This window comes from Alosa pseudoharengus, unplaced genomic scaffold, assembly GCF_046254945.1.
Source record: "Alosa pseudoharengus isolate Yale_2024_CS ecotype anadromous, Long Island Sound unplaced genomic scaffold, YU_APseudo_1.1 YU_APseudo_1.1_scf_5, whole genome shotgun sequence".
Lineage (NCBI taxonomy): Eukaryota > Metazoa > Chordata > Actinopteri > Clupeiformes > Clupeidae > Alosa > Alosa pseudoharengus.
In genome coordinates this window covers 7,789,795-7,816,168 of record NW_027468837.1, presented here as the reverse complement: position 1 = coordinate 7,816,168, position 26,374 = coordinate 7,789,795, and the positions used below count along the sequence as shown (strand labels likewise).

Below are 26,374 nucleotides of genomic sequence, written 5' to 3'. Positions count from 1 at the left end.
TTGAAAAAAAGGAGACTGTTTCTTATATGAAATAATGTATTATCTTTAAAATATTCATATAAAATACAGTGTGCATACAGTGAACATAAAAAGAGGTGTGCCTGATGAGTCCCATATAGGATAACTATTCTGCATTGGTTTGGAGTCACTAGGTCGCATGGCTTGGGAGGTATTGAAAAAAGGGAGGCCGTTTCTTATGGTAAATAATGTATTTTCTTTAAAATATTCATATAAAATACAGTGTGCATACAGTGACTATAAAAAGAGGTGTGCCCAATGAGTCCCATATAGGATAACTATTCTGCATTGGTTTGGAGTCACTAGGTCACATGAATTGGGAGGTATTGAAAAAAGAGGACCATTCATATAGGAAATAATGTATTTTTTTCACAAAATATTCATATAAAATACAGTGTGCATACAGTGACCATAAAAAGAGGTGTGCCCGATGAGTCCCATATAGGATAACTATTCTGCATTGGTTTGGAGTCACTAGGTCACATGACTTGGGAGGTATTGAAAAAAGAGGACCATTCATATAGGAAATAATGTATTTTTTTTACAAAATATTCATATAAAATACAGTGTGCATACAGTGACCATAAAAAGAGGTGTGTCTGATGAGTCCCATATAGGATAACTATTCTGCATTGGTTTGGATTCACTAGGTCGCATGGCTTGGGAGGTATTGAAAAAAAGGAGACCGTTTCTTATGGTAAATAATGTATTATCTTTAAAATATTCATATAAAATACAGTGTGCATACAGTGACTATAAAAAGAGGTGTGCCCGATGAGTCCTATATAGGATAATTATTCTGCATTGGTTTGGAGTCACTAGGTCACATGACCTGGGAGGTATTGAAAAAAAGGAGACTGTTTCTTATATGAAATAAGGTATTTTCTTTAAAATATTCATAAAAAATATAGTGTGCATACAGTGACCATAAAAAGAGGTGTGCCCGATGAGTCCCATATAGGATAACTATTCTGCATTGGTTTGGAGTCCCTAGGTCACATGGCTTGGGAGGTATTGAAAAAAAGGAGTCTGTTTCTTATATGAAATAATGTATTTTCTTTAAAATATTAATGTAAAATACAGTGTGCATACAGTGACCATAAAAAGAGGTGTGCCTGATGAGTCCCATATAGGATAACTATTCTGCATTGGTTTGGAGTCACTAGGTCGCAAGGCTTGGGAGGTATTGAAAAAAGGGAGGCCGTTTCTTATGGTAAATAATGTATTTTCTTTAAAATATTCATATAAAATACAGTGTGCATACAGTGATCATAAAAAGAGGTGTGCCCAATGAGTCCCATATAGGATAACTATTCTGCATTGGTTTGGAGTCACTAGGTCACATGACTTGGGAGGTATTGAAAAAAAGGAGACTGTTTCTTATATGAAATAATGTATTTTCTTTAAAATATTCATATAAAATACAGTGTGTATACAGTGACTATAAAAAGAGGTGTGCCCGATGAGTCCTATATAGGATAATTATTCTGCATTGGTTTGGAGTCACTAGGTCACATGACCTGGGAGGTATTGAAAAAAAGGAGACTGTTTCTTATATGAAATAATGTATTTTCTTTAAAATATTCATAAAAAATACAGTGTGCATACAGTGACCATAAAAAGAGGTGTGCCCGATGAGTCCCATATAGGATAACTATTCTGCATTGGTTTGGAGTCACTAGGTCGCATGGCTTGGGAGGTATTGAATAAAAGGAGACCGTTTCTTATGATAAATAATGTATTATATTTAAAATATTCATATAAAATACAGTGTGCATACAGTGACCATAAAAAGAGATGTGTCTGATGAGTCCCATATAGGATAACTATTTTGAATTGGTTTGGAGTTACTAGGTCACATGACCTGGGAGGTATTGAAAAATAGAAGACTGTTTCTTATATGAAATAATGTATTTTCTTTAAAATATTCATAAAAAATACAGTGTGCATACAGTGACCATAAAAAGAGGTGTGCCCGATGAGTCCCATATAGGATAACTATTCTGCATTGGTTTAGAGTCACTAGGTCGCATGGCTTGGGAGGTATTGAAAAAAAGGAGACCGTTTCTTATGATAAATAATGTATTATCTTTAAAATATTCATATAAAATACAGTGTGCATACAGTGACTATAAAAAGAAGTGTGTCTGATGAGTCCCATATAGGATAACTATTTTGAATTGGTTTGGAGTCACTAGGTCACATGATGTCAAAGCTATTGACAAAAAAGACTATGAAGGTAATTCAGAAGTTACTTTTTAGACGGTCCCTATGGTCGGCTGGGAGCAAGTAGACACGTCATCTGTTTGTACATTGTCTGCAAACACGGGGTGAAACCGGCAGCATAATTTTTTTTTTTTTGAATATCTGTCGAATATCCGAATATCAAATATCAAACTAACTTCACCTCGGTGTGCGACCAGTGCGTACGGACGTACACCTGCAGGCGCGCCTGGAAACACAAACACAGCCTTTATTTGGTGCAAATCTTCTCCTTTACGTTGGTTATAGTCCGCGATTCACAATAACTGTAGGCTATCACAAGTGTATACTAAACCGTTCGTTACTAACCTACCAGTTGATAGCCTACTTTTACCTGCATCGACTCGCGATTGATTGTGCATCTAATGTTCGCTCGGTGGAGACCCTTTCCAAGTTTCACTTTCACTGTCGTTGTGAGCTATTAAAGGCTAGGCCTACTATATGGGAAATACTTTGAAGTTCCTTTTGAGTAGGATCAGCTCCAAAAATGAATGGGTTTTCTTTAACCTGTGCTACACTTTTCCACCAAGTTGTGCGAAAATTGTAGGCTACCCGTTTTTATGTTGACAGAACCGCACTATAGCCTACATGGTGCAGTAAATGGAAGCGCGGTAGCGCGTGCAACTAATGTCTATAAAAACAATATATTTATGGAATAAAACTAGACCTCTGATTGCTGTTTACGGTTAAACTGCGATAATGTGAACACCAGCCAGAGGAGGGCACTTATACAGCCTAGGCTACCATGCATTCGAACTAGTGGCTGCTTGGACAAATCCACTTGAGGGGTGAGGCAGGGTTGCGCGATCGTAACACACACTGAACCTGTCATGAAGAGGCCAAAATGATTGACCCGTCACCCCCCAAGCCAAATGGATGCAACTGCATGTATAGGCTAGTACACGACGGGCCGCAAATAGGCTAAATAACTTGTGGACACATGTCGACCGGCCCACCTGGCATTACCAGTCCGAGCCTGGGCCAAGGTGAAGAATACGGGCAACTGGACTACCGCAGTTCTCCGATAATCAGTGGGGTACCTTTACAATTTCATCCTCCCAGTTAACTGACATGGAAACAACCTTTAATACTCGTATGGTGTAATTCTGAACTTTGAGGTATCACGGTAAGTAAATGACCACAACACTATGTCGCTGCAACATTACTTGCGTTACCAAGTGGCAAAGTTAGCAAAATTACCAAGCCACTACGTTGCGGCAACGTAATTTGTTTACTTAATGGCAACTTCCTGTAGGCAACTTTGTGACAACGTCACTCACAGTACCAAGAGGCAACGTTATCAAAATGACCAAGCCACTACGTTGCCGCAACGTAATTTGTTTACTTAATGGCAACATCCTGTAGGCAACGTTGTGGCAACGTAATTTGTTTACTTAATGGCAACTTCCTGTAGGCAACGTTGTGGCAACGTCACTTACACTACCAAGAGGCAACGTTATCAAAATTACCAAGCCACTACGTTGTGGCAACGTCATTTGTTTACTTAATGGCAACTTCCTGTAGGCAACGTTGTGGCAACGTCACTTACACTACCAAGAGGCAACGTTATCAAAATTACCAAGCCACTACGTCGTGGCAACGTAATTTGTTTACTTAATGGCACTTTCCTGCAGGCAACGTTGTGGCAATGTTGCCACAACGTTGCCAGAAAGTAATGTCGCCATGACCAAATGGCAACTTATAGGCAACGTTGCCATTTGGTCGTGTGTTAGCTGGTTTACCTGGATCAGTGGCGGAGCTAGGGGCTGGCTTAGGGGGCTTAAGCCCCGAATCTTTTTTCAAAAGCCCCGAATCTTTTTTTAAATTCCCGGCAACTCTTATTTCCAATATAACTTCCCCTCGGTTTCTCTATAAATGTCACAAAATGCTCTATTACTGAGGAAATGTATCCCTTATTTTCAAAGCCCAATATTGAAAAATTATTTCACTAGTAGCTACACGATCTATGCCAGGTCTCTGGGCTATCCGCTATGGTGATTGATTTGTTTAGATCCAGTGAAAATGCTGCCTTGACAACGCTATGTCATGGCTTCGGTGTTCCAAAAAGCCTCTGTCAGAAGTCTGTCACTTTTATAGTCTGTGATAAAACACTTTGTGTTACACATTATGGATATTAGAACGTTTTTCAAAAGACCACCCAGCTCCGTTCAAGCAACAGCATCGCCCAGTGAACTGACGGATGGTGTTGTTTTAGGTTGGTGATTTCACGTTAAGAGCTTTCAGTCAGTTAGGCAGGCTAACGTTAGGCTACTTGGCTAGCTCCCTAAACTCTCATAGGCTAGCTAAGCCTACTGCAGAATAAGAAATTCCAGCTCCCAAAACAAAGTGATCCTCGTCTTGTAATAAATTAGGCTACACTGTTTTGAAATGTCAGAAAAACCCATTAACAGTTATCTGCCCATGTCAACTTTTCAGTGTCATATGTTGCACAAAAGAATGTTAGCTAACTGTTAGCCTACCTTAAAACCTTGTTGATATCCTATCCACCACTACAGATCTTATAATCCAAGAGTCCACATAAATATAAAAGTCATGTTATGGTGTTTTGGCTGCCTTACTAATTATTAACTAAAAAAAAAAAAACATTGCAATGATATATTGAGAGGAAAGGGCCCTTTCCATAAGTGTGTTAGTCAAGCACCATGCAGTCTGCATTCATAATCTAGGTGCTTGATTTTATGCACCTGTGTAAAGGGACCTGATGAAACCTATGAATAATCTTGCTAAATTACAAAATTAATATAATTTAGAAACGCCTATGTCAAGATGATAATGCATTCCTTCTAAAATACCCTTGTATCATGATGACTGGCCATACCGTAATTATATCATAATATTATGTATATTATAGTATAAGATATTCTATATATTTGTCACACAGATGAGATCGGGGAAGAGAAAGAAGGAGAATAGCAATAATAAACAATAATGTCATATCAAACAATAGCCTAATGAAAATAAACAAATACTATAATATACAAACCATAAGAAACGCGTATTTAACTAAGTACATGCTAAACAGATATGAACAGATATTGCCTCTTGAAAGACCCAAAACTATAATTTTACACAGTGTGCCAGTCAGATACCTTGAATCTGTTGAATGTTAGTTTCACATTTTTTAAGTCTCAATGTGTCCATTAGTTTACACAATATTCACTAAAAGTCATTATTTAAGGGGTTATTTAAAAAAAAAATTAAATGGGCTAAGCCCCGAATGTTTACAATGTCTGGCTCCGCCCCTGACCTGGATGAGAGGAATACTGGCGTGTATGAAGTTAATCAAGGCATAAATAATAACCATATAATAACCAATAACTCCACAAACTCATCTCTTCATTAGTCTCTGTAAACAATGAGTAAAAGACCGCCGTCTGTGCGGCTCCCTACCTATCAAACTATGTACATAACCTTTCAGTCCGCATCATGGCTTCTGCACATACGATGCTATTCTCATACAGCAGGCACTGCACCATCTAAACAGCACCATTTCTACGAAATGCGTGCCAACTCATTACACCACATGACCTCTTTGCCTTATATGGACCTACTGTCAGGACCTATCGCTTGTTTCATACAGACCTCTTTAAAAAAAACAAAAAAACACACAGTCATATCTGTCTTTTGATAAGACACTCTTGTGATGGGTCAAAGCCACATTTCAAAGGGCTATGAATGAAGAGTAACCTTTTTTTCATTGTCTGAACGCAAATGACACAATGTCATGTTGGAACTGGCATACTAATGCCACCTAGTGGATAACAGAATTCTGTGTTCCTCTAATGCTGCAATAAGCAACTTCAAATCTTGACTGATAGAAGCACAGAAAAGACTGCTATTTCCTCACCTCTCATCACATCCACTTGACTGATTTTGAGTCTGTCATACAGTCCAAGGCTGGAACATGAAATATATGTTACCGCACACTGATAGACATGTAACAACATACATATTTTGAGTAGAAACACATATTTTGAATAGCAACACAGCATACATATTCATGAAAACAACTGTCAAAAACATCCTTTTTAAAAGTTGTTACTCAACCTTAGCGCATTCTCCCTGGTGAGGGCCACAGCCTCAGCACTCTGGTCCAGAGCCATCCCCCTGACCTTAAAGCCAAAGTGAAGATCATCAGAAGTAGAATTACAGTAAATACAGTAAACCTTTTGGCATTTAGAGATATTCCCAAAAATTCAATAGAATTTCAATAATATCCCCAAAATGGTGAATGTTTACATTCATAAGCCAAAGAGTATTTTTTTTCTTTCCGTTTTTGACATGATTAGATAGATAGATAGATAGATAGATAAGATAGATAGATACTTTATTGATCCCCAAGGGGAAATTCAATGTTTTGACAAAGGCTAATTGATATAAGAAACAATGTAGTTTCACAAAGGTGATGGAATTACAAAATAATACTATTTTATATATAAATATTGTATATTGAATAATCAGACAATTAAAAGTCATTTTCACCTACATCTGAATCATCATCAGTCAGAGTCACTATTGTCGGTGTTATTCTATTACTGTTGTTTACTGCTGTCGTCGATTTTGTTTTGTTATCTTTCTCTTCCAAAATCAACTTCTGATTCTTCACCATCACTGCTATCATTAGCAGGTTGGCTGTTGCTTGGTGAAAATTGACTACATGTGTATACCACACAGGAACAATACCATGTTCTTCTTCTTTCCATCTCCATGTTTCATTCAGTGGTGGATAATCTATCATCTGCTCTGCGCACTGATGGTATATGCATTCCTGATAACAACTTTGCTTTACATTTTGGATTGTACTGTTTTCATCTGGAATTATTCCCACACTTGACTTGACTTTCTGCTTTTCATACATCCGAATTCTGGTGTCAACATGACTTTCACCTTTTTTGGCAGCAGTTTTGAAGAACTCCTTAGCACCAGACAAATGCCCTATGGATGTCAACGTGGATCCAACGTTGTTAAATAAGATGTAGCATTTCAAATTCACAATCTTTTTTCATGGCTTCAATTTTCCAATACCGAATGGAAAATATGTTGTATCGCAACCCGTAATGCAGTGGTATGCTGGAAGAACAGCACCAGCTTCCAAACCTATTTTTGCACAGATTAACTCAATATAAACTCATAAGAACCGTTTAATTAACTAAGTGTATGCTGAACAGATTTGTCTTGAGACCCCTCTTGAAAGACCCAAAACTATCACAGGAACGGAGAGCACTGGGCAACTCATTCCACCAACGAGGAACCACTGAGGAAAAGAGTACTGAATTTGACCTAATGTTTATGGCTGGTCGAGGCAACAGATGCTCATCAGATGACTGCAGTGGGCGGTCGGGGATGTACAGCTGGATCGAATTGAGATAGCAGGAAGCAGGATCCAGTAAGTGTTCTATAGGCCAAGGAGAGAGATTTAAAATGTATTCTGGTCACTATAGATAGATAGATAGATACTTTATTGATCCCCAGGGGAAATTCAAGGTCTCAGTAGCATACAGACATCACACACACATTAACAGCAGAAAAAAGTAATTAAAAGTATATAATATAAAATGCGAAGTAAAAAGTAAACAAAAAGACGTAGAAAAAAACACAAAGACACAGAGCTACGTCGACATGCTGCCACTCTTGTCGGCGCAATGGAGAGGAGAGGAGTTACGTGTCCTCTTTGACTGATTGAACACCAGGCGTGCTGCAGCATTCTAAATCATTTGCAACGGTCTACGCAATCAGGCAGGCCAGCTAACAGTGAAACACAATAGTCCAGTTTAGAAATAAAAGGTAGTAAAGGACAAACTGACATGATTTTGCAATTGAAGCTACTGTACATGCAGAGAAATTAAGTCGGTCCTCAATTACGAAGCCCAAGTTACGTGCCGATCTAGTTATGTTCAGTGAATGAGTCAAGCTGGATGTTAATGTGTTGGGGAATAGCTATTTCAGCTGTAATCTGTAAAGCTCACTTTTGGGGAGATTAAGTTGAAGGTGCCGCTCTTTCTTCTGGACTGAAATATCCTCAGTCCTCAGGTGGGAAAAACAGGTAAAGTTGAGTATAATCCGTATAGCAGAGGGACAAATCCATGGGAGCGAATGGTCTCACCCAAGGAAGTGGTGTAAATAGAGCCCTAATACTGATCCTTGAAGCACACCTGTAGTGAGATCATGAGACTTTGATACCAGTTCCTGCCAAGACACACTGAGAGAACGCCCTTTAAGGTAGGATTCAAACCAGTCAAGATCTTTCCCAGAAACTCCCAGTTCAGATAGTGTAGAAAGGAGAATGTCATGGTTTACACTACAGTATCAAAGGCTGCAGGTAAGTCTAATAAAATTAATACTGATTATTGAGCAGAGGACTTAGTGTAACGGATGCCAGCTAGCATAGCTGTGTGTGTGGAACGTTAGTAAACCTCACTCCCCGACGCCTCAAGAGTAGTCCTGTCATGAAAGCTAGTAGCCTGAGCTTTCAGCTTGATTGTCAGCACACTCGACTCCCGATCCGAGATGCTGCTGTTGGCGGGCTTGAGTCGGGGCGTGTGCACGGCTGAACCACGCAGATTCAACACAACACAGGTTACATTACCTACAGTACTATCAATGTTTCAGTCACAGACAGAAGAGCAGTTTCAGTAGAATGGCCACTCTTGAAACCAGACTGCATAGGGCCTAGCAGGTTGTTCTGATATAGGAAGTCACAGATATGCTTGAAGACCACTTTCTCCAAAACCAACAAGAAAGGAAGAAGGGAGACCGGTCTGTAGTTCTTCACATCAATTGGATGAAGCGTACCGGTAATTTTTTTTAGCAAATGCGTAACCCTTGCCTGTTTAAATAAGAAGGAACTATTCCAGAACTGAGTGAAGTATTAAATGCATGCGTGACTGCCGGAAGAACAGCAGGTGCTATAGACGTGACAGGATCCAAAGGGCATGTTGTTGGATGACTTCGCAGAAGCAGTAGAGAAAACTCTTCATCAAGAGGAGAGAAAGAGTCCAACAATGCACAGGGAAAAGCTCTCCTTATAGGCTCATCAAACTAAGCACTTATTTTAGCAACTTTCAGTGAAAATGTTGCAAAGTCATCTGCTGACAGTGAAGTAGCTGATGGTGGTGGTGGAGGATTGAGAAGAGACTTGAAAGTTGAAAAAAGTTGTCTACTGTCAGTCAGTGGCGCTCTCAATCTTCCTGTAACTATATTGTTTCTTATTCAATTAACGATGGTCAAAATGTGTTTGAATAGAAAGAAAACCTCTCTACTTTAGCTGAAAGTGTAGGCCTAAAAATTTACAATGTTTTGAATATTATTGGTTTTATATTGAATTTTTGGGAAAATGTCTAAATGCCAGAAGTTTTTATCTGTTTTTAATTTTTGAACTGTATTTAACCTGTAAGAGGTTTATGTTCAAAGGAAATTTGATTATTTCTGATATTTGACAAATTTCTGACAAAATCATTGTTTTTTGACTGATTTAAAAAAAAGTATGTTAAAAAATACTTAGGGTTTTAAAATCATATATATTTGATAGAAAAGCACAGTTTCTTGCTTAACACTGTTTTGACTGGAAATGTCCCTTTAGCATAACCAAAAGTTTGTAAAAATGTGCCATTTTAGACTGAGGCCACCATGTTGAATTTTTGGACAAAATTTAACAGGCCACATGTTTTAATCTGTTCCAATAAGGATTCTGACAAGGAATCCAAATAAAAAACTTTGACAGGAAAATAGGCCTAATTTGTCTGGCAGATGACCTGTCTAATATGACATTGATGCCGTGACAGAAATTCTGAAATCTGGTACAAATGATCACTGTCTGATTTCTGCAAGAGCATAAAAGTGACCAAGACCACAGAGACATGAGAGAATGCAATATTCACGTGACAAATACAAAACAGAGCTGCTAGAGTGATTCGCATGGCATGTTTACAATGCATCTCATTTCACATTTGATTCACATTTCAGCAGTAGTGGTGCAGTTAGGGATTGAGAGCTACTACAGCATATAAGAGGGACACAGTAATACAAACACAAATAAAAAAAAACAGAAACAGAAAAGAGAGAGGGGCTCTAATTTAAAAGCTGCTCAAAGTGCAAAGTCAGTCTATGACTATGTTTACATGCACAGTATCCAGTTATTGGCTTATATTCAGCTGTCCAAGTTTTTCAATGTTCTAACATTTGTATTAAAGTTTAGAGGTCACAACCAGGAACCAGCTCATCTTTGACTATTTAAATGGAATACATAAATGGGTAAGATTACCTGTGTGAGGCTATGCAACAGACTCAGGGAGATTGCTCCAGAGCCACAGCCCACCTCCAGGAAGCTCAAAGTGTCCATATCTTCGCTTGCAATGCCACACTCTTTGAGGTCAGCCAGAATGAGGCCCACCAGCTCCTAGGACACACAAGTGCAACACTCTCCTTAGAAAGATACCTGTGCTCCTCCATACACACCAACACAAGCGTAAGTCCATTTGGGAAAATTTGTGCAGGCCTACTGGCTCTTTTATGTCTGTTCTCACATGCACATGCGAGACCATGCACTTATGTGCCACGAGTCTATAGCCTCGTATCAAAATTTCAATGCAAAATAAATTGGTTAATCAATGATATCACAAGTGTTAATTGCACAGGCAGAATGAATACATGGCACTTTAGATTTTGAGGAGCAAATATGTCGTAGGAGTTTTCCCCCTCTGTGAGTGAGTTATGCCATCCTTACACCAAAAGACTTTAAAACGATTTTTGAAAGACTACAGTCTCAGACATTCTCACATCTAAAGACAAGTCTTAGAGTTTTTAAGTCACAGACTAGTCACAGACTATGACTTCACAATGGCTAGGGGTCTTGCAGGGTCACTACATATTTACAATACTGCAACTATCCCTTTAAATTATTTCCCATCGTGCACTGGATATCAGGAATTCAATAACCTAGTCTATTCATATCAAAGTCACATTTTCGTGTTTCTGCAGCATTGCTTCATGTGTGACATCCCTAACCGATATACAGCAAAATGTGATATTAAAACCAGTCCCCGATGTCTTATGGCCACCTTACACCAAACAACTTTGACAAGATTTGGGAAAGATTCTTGAAAGATTGTAGTCTTTTGACTAATGCCCCCCATTCTGGCTTTACTCAAAAGACTCCAATCTTTCAAGAATCTTTCCCAAATCTTGTCAAAGTTGTTTGGTGTAAGGAGGCCATTAGGAGTAGTGCTGGCAAGAGAGCTAACAGCCTGGGGTTTCAGCTCGATTGTCAACATGCTCAACTCCCGATCCGAGGTGTTGCTGTTTGCAGGTTCGAGTCCAGGCGTGTACAGGGCTGAACTGCGCGGTTCAACAAAACACAGGTTACATTTGCAAGATGTGAAAGGAGTGGTGTTTGCACGACTGTAGGCTAGACCTTGGTGAAACAGGAGCAACGCATTGTGAACATAGACGAGATAAACTGAAATTAAAGTATCCATCTCATCACGCTATTATCGATCCGATACCAATACCAATGTTGGTATCAACACTATCTATATTTGGATCAATATGCCCACCTCTAATCTGAAAGCTAGATTGCTAGACCGCATTGTCCGTCGAGTTCTATTAGGTAGCATACGTGAACACGACCACTATATTGCTGGGGGCAAACACCTTACTGTATATGGGCAACACTTGCCGGCAGTCAGAGACACCTGTCTGATTTCTAATCAGAAACACCTGTTTCTCCATTGGCCTCCAGTGATTGTTGCCCCCACCATGATGGCGGCTTGACGTATATTTACATTCGATCTGGAGCCCAATGCAGTATCTAGCTTTCTAATATCTATGTGTAGTAGGACAGTTGAAGCGTGGCTTCAGCACAGCCAGCAGACCTGCCCACAGTTGCTGACTGCGCTGTACCAGAGATTTAGGGTGTACTTGTTGCTTTTTTTTCATTTATTCAGATTTTTGAGTCCCTTTTCTGTGATCTGACAAACTCAAAACACATATTCCTTTTGCTTTACAAGGAACTTTAAAGTTACCCTGACTGGAATGGCGAGATGAGGCTTCATGAACCTTGAAGCTTTCCAGCAAGATGTGTTGGAAAGTGGTTCATTTTGAGGCTTTAAATGCACTCTAGGGCCACCTGCTGGTCAATGAAAATACAATGCAATGCTTTGGTATGCAAATTCATTCATATTAAACATTTGCCAAATTTTGAAGTACTCATGCGCAGTAATTTTATAAAAATGTCAGGTAAATGTCAGCTCTGTAGGGCATTTTATTGAAGAATATAATACCAAAATCACACTAGGCTACTGCACAATCTCCAAACAAGTGACTGACACAAGAGTTTGAGAGGGGACATGAGACATCATAGCATTGAAATGCTTCGTTTGAGATGAACCAGATGAACCACTTCTCAAAGCAGTGGATTTAAATGAAGCTTCGGATGTAATCTGTGACGTATGTTCACTTAAATGATACAAGCCATATATCAACCATAACATCAACTCAGACAACCTGAAGTTTTGATCCAACAGCTGCTCTCAACTTGATAGCAATTATTTTAGGGTTTCAAAACTACTTTTAGGCTACGTTTATACGGTGACGATGAAAAGAGAAGACGCAGAAGTGGCGTCTCGTCTTTTTATCATTTTTTTATTCGCGTTTAGACGAGCATTCTCAGGGGGAAATCTTTGTTGAAGACGCAAGAGTATGTGATATTCGATTGGATATGCATTCCAGACCGCTGGGTGGTGGTGTGATAGAACCCCGGTACGTCACGCGCAGACATTCTAATTTGACAGTTTAGCCAGAGAGGTAATCAAGGATCTTTGGTTTAGCCGTTTAGACGGAGACGCAACCCGGGTCGTCTTCAAAACTCTACACTCTGGAAGGAGTCTTCAGATTTTTGCGTCTTCAAGCCCCGATGGCGTGGTCGCCGTGTAAACGAAAGGCTCTTTGATAAAAATATTTTGTCTTCTTCCTTCGCAATCGTTCTCGTATAAACGGCCCCTTAGTTAGCCATGTGGCCCCTCTTGGTATTAAACAAAGGCACCCTCCCCTCCCCCAATGCAATGCTAATGTACTGGTTCCAAGGGCTATCAGATCCACAATACAAAGGATGTTACCTTGCTATAATGTATCCATGTGTTATGAAATGTAAATATATTCATGTTTGGTATCATTGTAATAGTCTCAGTACAAGGATTGTAATGATTTGATTGTGAGAATGTTTGGAACATTCTATAAGTGATATTTCCAATATATAAGATATCTCTCCTCATGCTGTTCAGATAAGAATGCATAGGTGTGAAGTAGGTGTGAGTAGGTGTGTCTGATGCCATGTGGAGAACCAACCACGTGGGATTGTTTTGCCGCCAATTCTCTCTTTGTTTAACCCATACAAAAGTGACTAACTTGCATTGTTTGTCAGAAGAATGATGGAGAACTGAAGAAGAGAGAGAGAGGTTGATCCAGCAGAGGCCATGGCCTCTGTGCCATGGCCTACATAGACCATAGACCATTTTTTACCCTCTCTGCTTGTAACAGAATAAACCTGATTCCTGAGTGTTCCTGAAGTTTGCCAGTCTAAGTTAATATTAAGTAATTATTCACCACAATTACTTTCAAACTCCAGTATCCCTTGTGTTGCTTCAATATGCTTAAAATATGAGTTAAAGGTAAACACAGTTTGCGTGTGTGTGTTTGTGTGTGTTTGTGTGGCTACGTGCCAGAGAGAACTAGCTTGCCCACCTCTGTTTCAGGACGTGGTATAAACACAGGTGGTTTCATTTTTAGAGTGATGTCTCTGAAGTCCCACTCCTCAATCACATACTGCACCGGCATCCTGAAGCACAGACATTGTTATGAGGTCACAAGCATACTTTCACAAGTCAATGTCTTAAAGCACTCCAATGCTGAAATGTGTGGCTGCTTTGAGCATGTGAACAAGTCAGAGCTGGTACCTAGTGAGCCGTTTATGACAAAGTTTCCAGATCCTGTCTAGCTGTGCTTGGGAGAGCATCTGTGTAAGCCCCTTCCTGCTGAGGCTGTTTAGCTAGAGAGAAACAGATTGAAAATGAATCATCAGAAAAGACAGGACCAAAGTACAACGAACAGTCATAAGAAACAATATATGATATAAGACATTATATTTTCTTCACTGCCAATGTTAAACTCCAGTAGGGCAGCAATTTTCTGCTAATCTATTTATTGCACACACCCTGTTTTCATGTCACAATTGAGCTGACAGATACAAACCAAGTTAGGAGGACTTACAGTCTTGTGGCCTAGCACGTGTGAAATTATGTATTCACTGGAAAGGTGAGGTTCAGGGACTCCGGCCACCTGAAAACGAGCACCCCATTTGGTCAGAGCCTGTTCCACTGTAAATCCTGTTGATATGGGCGGCGTTACATCTCCAACACCACATGCTGTTGACACCTGTACAAGAAACAAGGTTCTGATCAAACCAAGGAGTGTCACAGTGCAATGGCTAACCCGTTTACTTTTTATTGAGTCTTCTTTAAAAAAAATAACTGTCTCTAGCTAGCCTAAACCTGAAATGTTATGTTGTCTCCCATGTAGGTCTAAACTATGTAATTGAATTCCGCCAATTTTGGTGTCGTCTCTACCAATCAGCAGCAGCACCGCTCCACTCCACTCCCTCATTCATTCATTCATTCTTCAGTGAAGATTCAAAGGACTGACCTGTCGCGATGCAACACTGTTTCTTTGGTGAAGAAATCTGCCAAAGTTTTTAAGTCTGAATAACATTATGGACGGTTAATAAGTACTGAGATACATCCTCAGCTCAAGGTCGCACTCTTCCACGAATAACCTGTGGTTGCATCAAACTGCACATGTTTATTTTGGGTCACTTTCTTAATCATTACACGCTGTCAAAATAAAGGTCGCTAAAACTTCTTTCCATCTCGCCCGCCCGCTTCTTGACACTTTTTTGTTCCCTTTGGGCAGGCTTTTTGGAGTCCTTAATGCATTTTACTGTCATCAATACACGTTAATTTCATACACATATAAAAAAACGGCAATATTTCGTAGGATAAATACTTTGCCATGTTGAGAACTTCCACATTCTTTGCTTTATGAAAGCTACTTTTATTTTTACAACGTCGAAATTGAACCGGAAGTTAATGTCCTTGTTATTATTTTCTAGCAATGTACATTAAAACATGGGTACAAAAAGTAGGATCGAGTGCATCTTCTTCAGTGAATTTCATCCTACTTTAGGGCCGAAGATTACATACCAGGTAGGCTTTGGCACACCTCTTTCAAACCACCACAATAAGAAACTCCTTTAGCTAACGTTAAGCTTGTGACAGCTCCGTGGCCACGGATTGACTGGCTGGGGTTTGGTCAATGTCAATGTATGAGATGTTCTGTTTAATATTGTAATGTCATTATTTAGTTTTGCCAACTAAAACGCTTACACTGTCCACAGGTCCCCGAGGAATACATTTCAAGAGAGCTTTTTGATACTGTTCAGGTTTATATCATAACTAAACCAGAACTGCAAAATAAGCTCATCACAGTGTACGTATCCTGGGTATTTGGGGTCACTTCAAGATAAACTTTTGTCACGTTGTTCTTTCATTCCGATCTTATTTTTGTTTCCTTATACAGCACTGCAATGGGGAAGAAGCTGATTGGTTGCCCTGTTTGTATTGAGCACAAGAAGTACAGTCGCAATGCTCTTCTCTTTAACCTGGGCTTGGTGTGTGATGCTCAGACAAAGACTTGTGCCCTGGAACCTATAGTGAAAAAGTTGTCAGGATACCTCACTACCCTGGAGGTATGCATGATTTCTCAGAGATGTTAGTGTTCCCTGAGTTAGCACAGAATACCAACCCTCATGCCACTCAGATTGATGGCATACATTTCAGCAGAAATATCATTTTCATGCTCCTCTGGTACCCTTTCCATTTACCATCCTGTCTTATCTGCTTAATTCAACAGCTTGAGAGTGGTTTCATATCTAATGAGGAGAGCAAGCAGAAACTGTTACCAATTATGTCCACGCTCCTGGAAGACCTCAATGCCGATGGCTCCTGCACTCTACCCATTGGTATTTATTGCGGTACTTGCATGCATGGCAGTTTGTTGTTGCCTATGCCTCAATGTCAAGTTTACTCCTTACACCCCCCCCCCCCCCCTTGTCTTATTGTCCTTTCCCCTCTTCCATTGTAGATGAATCTAACACAATCCATCTTAAGCTAATTGAGCTGAGGAAGGATCCAGTCATTGTGCAGGAGTATGACGTGCCTGTATTTACACAAAACAAAGATTATTTTATCAAGACCCAGTGGGATCTTACTACTCAGCAGGTCAGTAAACGACTGTAATGATTATGAGGAAACAAACTGGAAGAATAGATGGATTACTTTATCAATATAAATGATTAAATCTAATCTTTGAAGGTGTCATTATCTTGTGATTGTTATAGTATTTATAATCATTTAATAACAAAATAGTAAGAGAAGGATTGGTTCATGACGAACTTGAACAAGTCACAAGGTTGTTGAATTTGCCATAGATCTTGCCTTACATTGATGGATACAGACACATCCAGAAGATCTCAGCAGAAGCTGATGTGGAGCTAAATCTGGTTCGGATAGCAGTACAGAACCTTCTGTGAGTACTTCATTATTCATGCCACACACCATTGAACTGATCACTTTGACCAATAGAACAGTAATAATATAACCATGTATATGTTCATCTGTGAGTGGTAAAAGTGTTCTCTTTCTCAGGTATTATGACGTTGTCACCTTAGTGTCAATATTTCAGGTAAGGTGAGAGTTTTATTGCATTTTCCTAGATGATTAAGTATTCGGTGGAGTTGAATCCTGCCCAGCCAACACACATTCTCTTTTTCTGCAGTATTCCAATGTGTACTGCACCACCCCTAACGTCCAGACACTTATTGATGACAAGTCTCTTCAAGAGGAATGCCTGGATTATGTCTGTAAAGCAGGTACGCTGAGACCCAAGACTCTGTATACCTATATGATCATATTATTTAAATAAAGAGACAGTATGCAACATGTTTTTATAGGTGACTAGTAATGGTATCCTCCTCTAATCCATTTTCCTGGTATGTAGTCATGTGAAAGACAGATAAACACACCTGTTGTTCTCACCCTCTATGCTTTACACATGTGTTTGTGTGTGTGTGTGTGTGTCTGTGTTTCAGGACAGCGGGCTAGTCTGAGGGATGTGTTTCTGTTGTATTGTGGTCTGACTCCTGGAACCACAGTTCGAGACCTTTGCTCACGCTATTCTCTGCAACTTCAAAGGGTCGATGAAAGGTATGAAGGCCATTCCTTGTATGACCTCCTTCTCTCTCTGTGTCTGTTTCCTGACTCTGTGTGTGTGTGTGTGTGTGTGTGTGTGTGTGTGAGTGAAATTACCAATTAAAGGTACACTATGCAATATGTTTACCTTAAAAGAGAAATTCGGACGACTTTTACATGGATCTTGATCGCTAGACGTCGCTGAGTACTATCGATAGAAATAAAAAATGACCAAAATCGGTGCTACTGAACTGGAGTAGCTTTAGCTAATGGCCAGTACTTCCAGTCAGCTACAATGCTAGGTCTGGGGCATCATCAAAACGTGCCTTTTTTGCCTTATGTGACAAAACAATGCATTTCCTACTCATTAGCTGTGAAGAAACCGTCTAAATTCAAAGTTTGTGCTGAATACCTGAAACTGCATAGAATCCAAATGAGAGGTAGCCATGTGTAAATGTTTTTCAGTGTAGTGTATTTGTGTGTTTGCATATAGGAAACTGATCCAATTTGGGTTGACCAAGGATCTGATTCGCCGCCTGCAGAAGTACCCGGTGAAAGTCATTAGGGATGAGCGTAGTCGCCCTCCACGCCTCTACACTGGCTGCCATAGCTACGATGAGATCTGCTGCAAAACTGGTGAGAGATTTTTTGTGTTGTTTTGGTTTTAGAAGCTACCAAGGTCAAGATAAAGGGAGCAATAATCGTCACCCCTTCGAAATAGATTAGTTTTGCAATAGATTTTAGTAAATTATTTTCCTTCTTTGTAATAACTGTGTGTCAACTATGTTTTCCTTCATGTTAAAGTCCTCCATGCGTATTCTTTTGTTGTTGATTTTTTCAGGAATGAGCTACAGGGAGCTGGATGAGCGATTGGAGAATGATCCAAACATAATAATTTGCTGGAAATGAGTACTGACGGGATGTGTTCACCAACGGGGCCTCTTTATTGGTCTGAAATGAAGTCTGATAGCTCTCTCAGCTTTCATACACAGTGAGCGTCAGCCGAGGACATGAATCTGTGTTTGGGTTCTACCAGCATTGCTGCAGGAGGATGGTGGGGAACTGCAATTGAATGGCACAGAATGTGGCACTGGTCCTCGCACACTAACTGTTTTATACTGACAATTTTATGTGACCAGGACGGTTAAGAGTGGTCCATTAAAGATTCATGTTTGTGCATGACAAACCCCCGACACAAAGCATATTGTCCTGGAAACTTTGAACTCACCTACAACATTGCAGCAGGCTTTTTCTGTGTTGTTGCCCACTGTTTAATTAAACTGTTAATTAAAGTGAGGATATTAATAATCAGGTTTACTGTGTGAACTAAAGATAGGCTGTCACCAAAAGAATCTAAGATGTATTATTCAGGAAGACTGCCTTCTCCGTTCAGGGAGAGAATGTAGACAAAAAAATGATTAGGAAGTCGCTTCAGTGAATTATAACTTTGAGAAGCAACAATGTACACAATCAATGAGGCACGACTCACGAGATTACAATGTAGCTGACTTCTTGAATGTTACTGCGCATGACCGTGTGTACGGGTTACTATGACAACAAGCTCTGATGTTGTGAAGAGTTCAGCCACATGCCCACAATCACATTAGTCGTCGGAGAAGATATCTTAATTTACTAAGATAGCTTCCAATCAGACAGAAATTGACTCTGATAGCAGTAATGGACCCAGTTGTTCTTCACGGAGAGGCCGAGGGCTACGTCAAAAGCCTGGAAAAACTGCCTTTGAAGGACGTCGGTTCTCCAAGGTTAGTAAGATGTGACTGACGTTAACAGTTAGCAGCTAACGTTACAGTAACGTTAACTTTCCGTGTGCTTCTACGTGAACGTTAATTTACACCTGAGTCGACGTAAGATAAACTTTATTTTCAAAGGTCCAAATTGTCTGCGCAAGGTTAAGCTTGTCGTTAGCAAAGATGCGCCTGTTCGCAAGCGTTATCTTTTTGAATGAAAAACGGATGATATTCATGACGTTAACGTCAGCGGCTTGGATTTTTTATATCGATATATTTTTTGTCATTTGAATGGCAGGTGGTTCCGCCAGCACGAATACATTGAGAAACTGAACATGCAAGCTATTTTGAATGCCTCTGCCACTCAAGAGGAATTCGTCCAAGAGCTTTTTGTTTCATTCCGAAAGGTAAGTTTAGTGATAACTCCAGTGACGTCCATGTGACGTGTAGGCTAATGTTATGCACAGGACTGGTATAGAGACAGTAGCTGATCCAGACCCTAAACTAGATAAAGCTGGATGTGCGAAAACAGCCAAGTTCATAGCATCTTTATCATCATTAAGTAAATGGAAATTGTGATTGTACTCAGATCCCAACGCTGGTGCATGAGATGATTCTCATCGAGGTTTGGAAGCAGAAAGTTTTCCCCATTCTCTGTCAGCTACAGGACTTCACCCCCAAAAGCACATTTCCTTTGTACATGGTGGTAAGTTAAGACGGCCACGGTTTTGTTTTTCATATTAAAGGTTGTCAGGTATTGTGTCATGTTCAGAATGTTACTGATTACAAAACTGATGGTCTTGCATTCAGATTCACCATGAAGCCACAGTCATAAACCTTCTGGAGACAATCATGTTCCACCAGGTGAGTGCATGTGCATGATTCAGGCCAGGTAGTAAATTACACTTGGGGTTGTTATCAGTTATGCATCCATTCCTTCAATTTGATCAATTTTGCTCTGTTCTGTTGTTAGGACTCATGTGAATCGGCAGAGGAAGCCGTTCTAGACCTGGTGGATTACTGCCACCGCAAACTCACTCTTCTTGCTGGGAAATGTACTCGTGGAGACATGACCCCTGGAGACCGCATCACACATAATCTTGATGCAAACCAGTCCTCTATAGAGGTTACTTTGCAATTAAGCAATTATAATATTCATTTATTACAGATAAGTACACAATAAAATCAAAGACCTACATTTCAACTGTGTTTTGTGGGAAATCAGCTCCAGAGTTACAACCATGTGTAACCGTAACAACCATGCACTGCTTTTAACTGTCCTTCTGGTAGGAGTTGCAGAATCAGAGTGTGAGGTTGGAATTTGATATCTCTCTTAAGGCTCTGTCTGTGTTACGCTACATCATTGGACATGTCGAGAGGTAGGTGCTGTAATGATTTTACATGCAGACCAAAGGCAGATTTGGCATGGTTCAGACCTTGTAGACTCCTATTGCCAGTTGTATCAAGATCTAACAGCATATTTTTTTTTCCACTATGACATTATTACTGAGTGGAATTGTAATCTTCTTGCAGCTTGAGTGTGAGCGTGCTCAATAGACTCCTCCGTACGCACAATATGCCATGTGTGCTGGTGCAGCTGGTGGACTATTGCCCCTGGAGCCGCTACACTGCAGGTACGTCTCTCTTTGATGATGTCATCATATGTTGACAAATGCAAAGTTGTTAACATGATGGGGAAGTTGACCCTGTAATATTCTGGAACCTTGTGCAAGGTGTATTTATTAAAACATCCAGGTTGTGAAAGCAAACAGTGATCTACAGTGTTGAGCATACTGTACAATCATTCACCTCTTTTGAACAAAAAAAAAGATGCAAAGTGGTAAGATGATGAGGTAAGTGGTGTACAGCATTTGCTACCCCTAAATCACACTACAGCTGTGGTCACTCTATCTGTCTTTCCCCTCAGGGAAGGTGGAGAAGTATATGGATGGGAGGTGGCAGGCCGTGGCCCCTCGGGACCAGGTGAAGATGACCCCGCAGGACGGGCAGCTGTGGATAGCTCTGGTCAACCTCCTGCTCAAGCCTGAGTGCCAGGGCAAATACGACTATAATAACTTCAACAAGAACCAGGTGCTGAAGGTAAGCTGGTTGACGCCTCAGACCCTGTTGAGATCTGTCCAGCATGTTTTATACACATATACTGTATGTGCAACACTTTTCATAGTTATAGCTCTTTCAGATATAGCTATGTTTTCATTCTTATCCGCTTTCCATAAACGTTTGTCACCACATTTTTTTTATCTTATAGATCATACTCAAATTTAACATTGGTGGCTACTGATCATTTGCCTTGTTATTTCTCTGGTAATCTATTCAGGTAGATTGGTAAAATGAACACTTGTGATGATGCATCAATATAGAAACAAATATTTATTTGTGATCAGACATGATTAGGGATGTAACGGTATGAAAATTTAACCTCACGCTTGTAGTGACCAAAATTATCACAGTTTTCGGTATTATCGTGGTATGAAAAGATGCAGAGTGGCTACATGATACAGTACACGTTTTGCGGTGAAAATGTTCTGCCTTTTAAAATCAGGTGTATCCTAATCCGAATCGCAGTTAAATCCATCAATTAGACAACAGAATCAGTAGGGTACCAGTTTTTTTTTTCATTGTACCAGGCCTACTGTATGTCAAAAGCAAGCTCGGATGAAGCTGGGAAGGATTAAATACATGGTTTCCACACCGTGGTAATCAACTGCGATAATTGTGATTTGAAATGAAAACAGTAATTGTTATCGTCAACATTTTTATCACGGTTTACCATTATACCGGTGAGAGAAAGTGGAATAGAACATTATGTCCAATATTCCAATATATGGTTTAATGTTCTGCATTATGTCCAATATTCCAATATGTGGTTTAATGTTCTGCATTTCTCATTAGTGGGTCACTTTGATACTAAAAGTATGATTCTATGTAATGACTGTATGATATCTGTACTGTCCCTGTGTATATCTCTGTGTGACTGTGTTTAGAGATAAGCAGGAATATTATGACTTTGCAGTGTTTCACTGTTCTGCATGGCTGCGTCAGTAGCTATCTGCTCCGGATTGCCAGGCTGCCACTAATCAGGGTCTGATTCAGTGTAGTCCACGTGAGATGGGATGACCAACGCCATCTCCCGTCAGCCTGGAAGGATACTTAAACTCTAACTATTTCCTTGTCTAGTTAGAGCAGCAGATGGATCTTTAGGTGAAGTTATGCTGTCTCTCCCTTGATGCGCATCATTGTAAATAAACTCTGTTCCTGATTTTTCATACTATTGGTCTGACTGGGTCTCTATTAAATCTATGGTATCAAAATTACCATCACCGGTAATCGTTACATCCCTAGTCATGATATAGGCCTAAGCAGGTTGTTGAATGCTTGTTGAAGAAGGAGGTTACTTTGCTCATGTCCATCGCACCTTTCTCACATCACAACTGTTAAAGGGAAAGGCAGTAAAACAAAGTCTGACAAGATTCCAACAATGTTTCCATGGATTCTTTGTTGACTTTTGTTTATGAAAGCACAGGGCCTACCAACCAGTTGCTATACATAGAGCTTCATCTTTTGACTCTTCTGGCTGTGCAAACATCCCCCTCCCACTTACCCATCTACACACACACACACACACTCGCACACACATATACAGAATTAAGGAAGTGGGTGCGTGCCAGATCATTGTTCACTTATCAGCCCCCCATCTCTCTGATGAGAAGGCCGCGGTTCTACTCACATGGTTGTGACTGCAGCTCTTCCCCACTTTTTTCTCTGTTTCTCTTTTCCCTTCCCCCCTTTCTCTTACAAAGTATTTTTTCCTCTTTTGTCTCAAAGCACCCCATGACTGCACACGCGTGTGTGTGTGTGTGTGTGTGTGTGTGTGTGTGTGTGTGTGTGTGTGCACGCTTGCATACCACTCATCAAGCTTGAATGCATCTGCACATGTAGGTTATATGTATGTTAGTATTTAATTTATGCGTGTTTGTGTGTGTGTGTTTGTGTTCACAGCTGCGAGGCTCACTGAACGAGGTGCTGATTGACCAGTTACCCATCCTGGGGGACCTCCAGCGCTTTCTCAGCCAGCTGGCGCTCACTGACCCTGCACCCCCAAAGAAAGACCTGATCCTCGAGCAGGTACACAGGGTTTAGGGAACACAGGGAAGGTTTTGCAAATTTAAAACACACAGGCCTTGTACACATAAGGTAAATGTGATGACACTTGCACTTGGTTGGGGGAAAATAGTAATTAAATGTACACTCAAACTAGCATTACTGTATATGTCACTTAATAAAATAATTTGAATAACTTCATAACAGTTCATATATTCTATCATACAGAAATACATTTTGAGGTCATCAAGTGAGTGATAAGTAACAGATGCTCTGTGCTGACAGATCCCAGAGATGTGGAGCAACATTATGGATGCAAACTCTGGGAAGTGGAAAGGCATCGCCAAGCATCAGGTGAAGACCGCCTTCAACCCTTCAGACAGTGACCTGAGAGTGCAGGCACAAAGGTCAGACAAATACACCAGTCACGTAATACACGAGTCACAACGCACACGCACACAGAGAGAGAGAGAGAGAGAGAGAGAGAGAGAGAGAGAGAGAGAGACATAAAGACATAAAATTGGCAATATCAAGGGGGGGTGCTGTGGCGCAGCAGGCTACAGTGCCTTTATCATATACGGGTCTGAGTGCCCACGGGGACCCAGGTTCGAATCCGACCTGCGGTCATTTCCCGATCCCACCCCATCTCACTCTCCACTGTCCTGTCCAAATAAAGGCAAAAAAGCCCCAAAAGTATACTTAAAAAATTCTGCCTTTAGTACATTAAACTTCCTTTCAGAATGGGACTCTCTCTGCTGAGCTCAGTATAATATGGGACTACAGTATAAACTACAGCACGTGGGTGGGAGAGGTCAGATGTGAGATTGGAACTCTTGTGGCTAGGCGATGTGTGTGGGATTACTATACAATCAACTTTTCCAGTGTAAGGGTGTGTGGGGTATTTCCAGACTCTCTCTTCAACTTCCTCTGCCGTCCCATTGATGTACAGACACAACGCCTGAGTCAAACTGAAACTGTTACAACATCACTGTACTGAACTGAGATGTCTAGCGCCTGCGTGTTTGTTTACTGTTATTAGAAACTACCCGGAATCACATGGGAAACCTATATTTAACCTGTGAATTGTTGTTGTTCAATTAAAGATGAATTCACAATTTAATCGTCTCGTTATATCCTTTGCCTTGTCATTTTTAAGGTTGTCCCAGACGTATAACTTGGATGTTCTTGAGAATCTTATTCCAGAGAAGCCCAAATGTGGCTTGTGTGGTGCTGAGGCAGCCAAACGCTGCTCCCGCTGTCAGGGGGAATGGTACTGCAACAGGTGAGACATTTTTTACCTCTGGCAGAAAACGAAACAGCCACAGAGTTTTTAGAACAATTGAAGTGCTTCCAGATGGAATTGTAATCTTGCCTCTCCTCTCGCCTTGCAGAGAGTGTCAGGTGAAGCACTGGCCGAAGCACAAGCCTGCATGCCAGCTGATGGCCGAGGCCACAGAGAAACTACAGAAGGAGCTCAGCATCAGAGCCTAGGATGGGCCTTGTGGCATGTTTAAGTGCATGCCACCCCATTACAGACAAAGCCAGAAAGACATGGGACCATCTAACCGTGAACCTATGAACCCAGACCGCCTCATGGACCGGGAGGCAACTATTTGAGTATGGAGGAGAAGAATGAAGTTAGTCCGATAGAAATTGTATTTATTAATCTGTAAGTTTGCAATGGCATTTTTCCTGGACTCATCGCTGCTCAGTTCTGTCCTCAAGTCTGTCAGCATGACGTGAGGCTCTTACTTCAGACTGTTGGCAAGAGCAAACGGCACCAGTAGCCTTCATGAGAAAGAGAGCCCTGATGACAGGCCACTACTATCTGTCATCTCAGTCACAGCAGCAGTGGTGGGAGCCATTGGGAAGTTGACACTTCTCTTTTGGACGAGTGACCTCAGATGATAGTCGTGGTGATGGTGTTAGAGGTTGCTGAACTGTTGGGACAACTAACTTCCTCATTGCACACTATTTTCAGCTCTATTCTGTGTGTAGCGTTGTACCATTGTAAAATAAACAAAAACATTTTTCACTGGAAAATATCTGTGTGCTTCCGAATTGTAGAACCTCTGTTTGTCTGTTTTTATCAATCCAATCCATTTCAGAAACAAGGAAGAGGTTACTGGACGTACAATTTATGGTTGGTTGATTGATTCCTCGTCTCAGTAACACACATTTGCAGAGGTGGAAAAGTTCAGCTTCAGAAAGTAAAAGTCCCATCACATATCTGTGCCAACCCTTCACTTAAACCAGCTGATTCTAATTAGCACAACTCTTCAGCCAGGTAGAGCAGCTAATTGGAAGTCCACAGGTAAATCCAATAAATGGTTAGACTTTTACTTTCTGAAGCTGTACTTTTCCACCTCTGCACATTTGTTAACTTTTTGTTTCGTTTGTTAGGGTTGACAGGTTTTGGTTAAATGAAAAGTTGCAGAAGGAGGTAACATTTTGAGGATATCATGATAGCTTAAGATAAAGTAGGCTTCCCGCTTGAAATCAATTAGAAAATAATTCACAGTATATCTTGTGCTTCTTGAATGTAAGGTAAAAGTTGTAAAACTAGTAAATGCACAGCAGGAACATTGTGTATTTTATTGTGAATCACCCAATTTGACCTTTAATTCACACCCAAGATAATTTCCACAAAGTTGTAAACAGAACAGTAGCAGGAAAGGAAATCATTCTGTATGAATGAGTGGTTGAGGATTTTTTCATAACCTCAAAGGAACAACATAGTTCCACGTAAAGCACGCTCTTGAATAAATATTTAATATAAGAGATACATTTTGGGCGTTTAAAGGGTATGTAACTTGTTAAGATCCACTGTTGCAGTGGAGAATTGTCCACATGACAGTAGTTTTTTTCGCATGTTGTAATGCTTGATCGGAGGAGGGATCTCGCAAG

The 26,374-nt window shown here is 40.4% G+C and overlaps 3 protein-coding genes across 5 annotated transcripts in view; 2 read left to right on the top strand and 1 right to left on the bottom strand.

Annotated features, from left to right (window-relative positions):
* The window catches only part of hemk1 (HemK methyltransferase family member 1), a 51,826-nt gene extending 36,564 nt beyond the window's left edge, over positions 1–15,262 (bottom strand). For all 3 annotated transcript variants that reach the window (XM_076268534.1, XM_076268535.1, XM_076268533.1), the window contains exons 1-7: positions 14,995–15,262; positions 14,563–14,727; positions 14,250–14,341; positions 14,038–14,131; positions 10,562–10,696; positions 6,349–6,413; positions 6,149–6,198 (exon numbers count right to left, since the gene is read on the bottom strand). In XM_076268534.1, coding sequence (XP_076124649.1) covers positions 6,149–6,198; positions 6,349–6,413; positions 10,562–10,696; positions 14,038–14,131; positions 14,250–14,341; positions 14,563–14,727; positions 14,995–15,060 — 667 coding nt within the window. In that variant the 5' untranslated portion in view covers positions 15,061–15,262. The remainder of the gene's footprint in view (positions 1–6,148; positions 6,199–6,348; positions 6,414–10,561; positions 10,697–14,037; positions 14,132–14,249; positions 14,342–14,562; positions 14,728–14,994) is intronic.
* Positions 15,263–15,448: 186 nt separating this feature from the next.
* Positions 15,449–18,905, top strand: nprl2 (NPR2 like, GATOR1 complex subunit). Its single transcript, XM_076268371.1, has 11 exons — positions 15,449–15,554; positions 15,746–15,837; positions 15,928–16,096; positions 16,261–16,369; positions 16,492–16,628; positions 16,838–16,935; positions 17,055–17,091; positions 17,185–17,278; positions 17,498–17,612; positions 18,091–18,233; positions 18,439–18,905. The coding sequence occupies exons 1-11, from the start codon at positions 15,477–15,479 to the stop codon at positions 18,504–18,506; spliced, it is 1,140 nt and encodes a 379-aa protein (XP_076124486.1). The 5' UTR covers positions 15,449–15,476; the 3' UTR covers positions 18,507–18,905.
* Positions 18,906–18,989: 84 nt separating this feature from the next.
* zmynd10 (zinc finger, MYND-type containing 10) lies at positions 18,990–25,460 on the top strand. The gene is made up of 12 exons (XM_076268370.1): positions 18,990–19,360; positions 19,644–19,752; positions 19,935–20,051; positions 20,156–20,209; positions 20,319–20,471; positions 20,636–20,724; positions 20,879–20,979; positions 21,273–21,445; positions 23,366–23,491; positions 23,753–23,874; positions 24,624–24,749; positions 24,859–25,460. The coding sequence occupies exons 1-12, from the start codon at positions 19,275–19,277 to the stop codon at positions 24,956–24,958; spliced, it is 1,356 nt and encodes a 451-aa protein (XP_076124485.1). The 5' UTR covers positions 18,990–19,274; the 3' UTR covers positions 24,959–25,460.
* The last annotated feature ends 914 nt before the right edge of the window (positions 25,461–26,374 follow it).

Excerpts from the sequence above, each read along its gene's own strand:
- nprl2 (XM_076268371.1), top strand. The coding sequence starts at position 15,477 with ATGGGTACAAAAAGTAGGATCGAGTGCATCTTCTTCAGTGAATTTCAT. Across the intron at positions 17,092-17,184 it reads CCTTAGTGTCAATATTTCAG|TATTCCAATGTGTACTGCAC; the intron begins GTAAGGTGAGAG and ends CTTTTTCTGCAG. Across the intron at positions 17,613-18,090 it reads CTTCAAAGGGTCGATGAAAG|GAAACTGATCCAATTTGGGT; the intron begins GTATGAAGGCCA and ends GTTTGCATATAG.
- zmynd10 (XM_076268370.1), top strand. The coding sequence starts at position 19,275 with ATGGACCCAGTTGTTCTTCACGGAGAGGCCGAGGGCTACGTCAAAAGC. Across the intron at positions 20,472-20,635 it reads CAAACCAGTCCTCTATAGAG|GAGTTGCAGAATCAGAGTGT; the intron begins GTTACTTTGCAA and ends TCCTTCTGGTAG. Across the intron at positions 20,980-21,272 it reads CTGGAGCCGCTACACTGCAG|GGAAGGTGGAGAAGTATATG; the intron begins GTACGTCTCTCT and ends CTTTCCCCTCAG.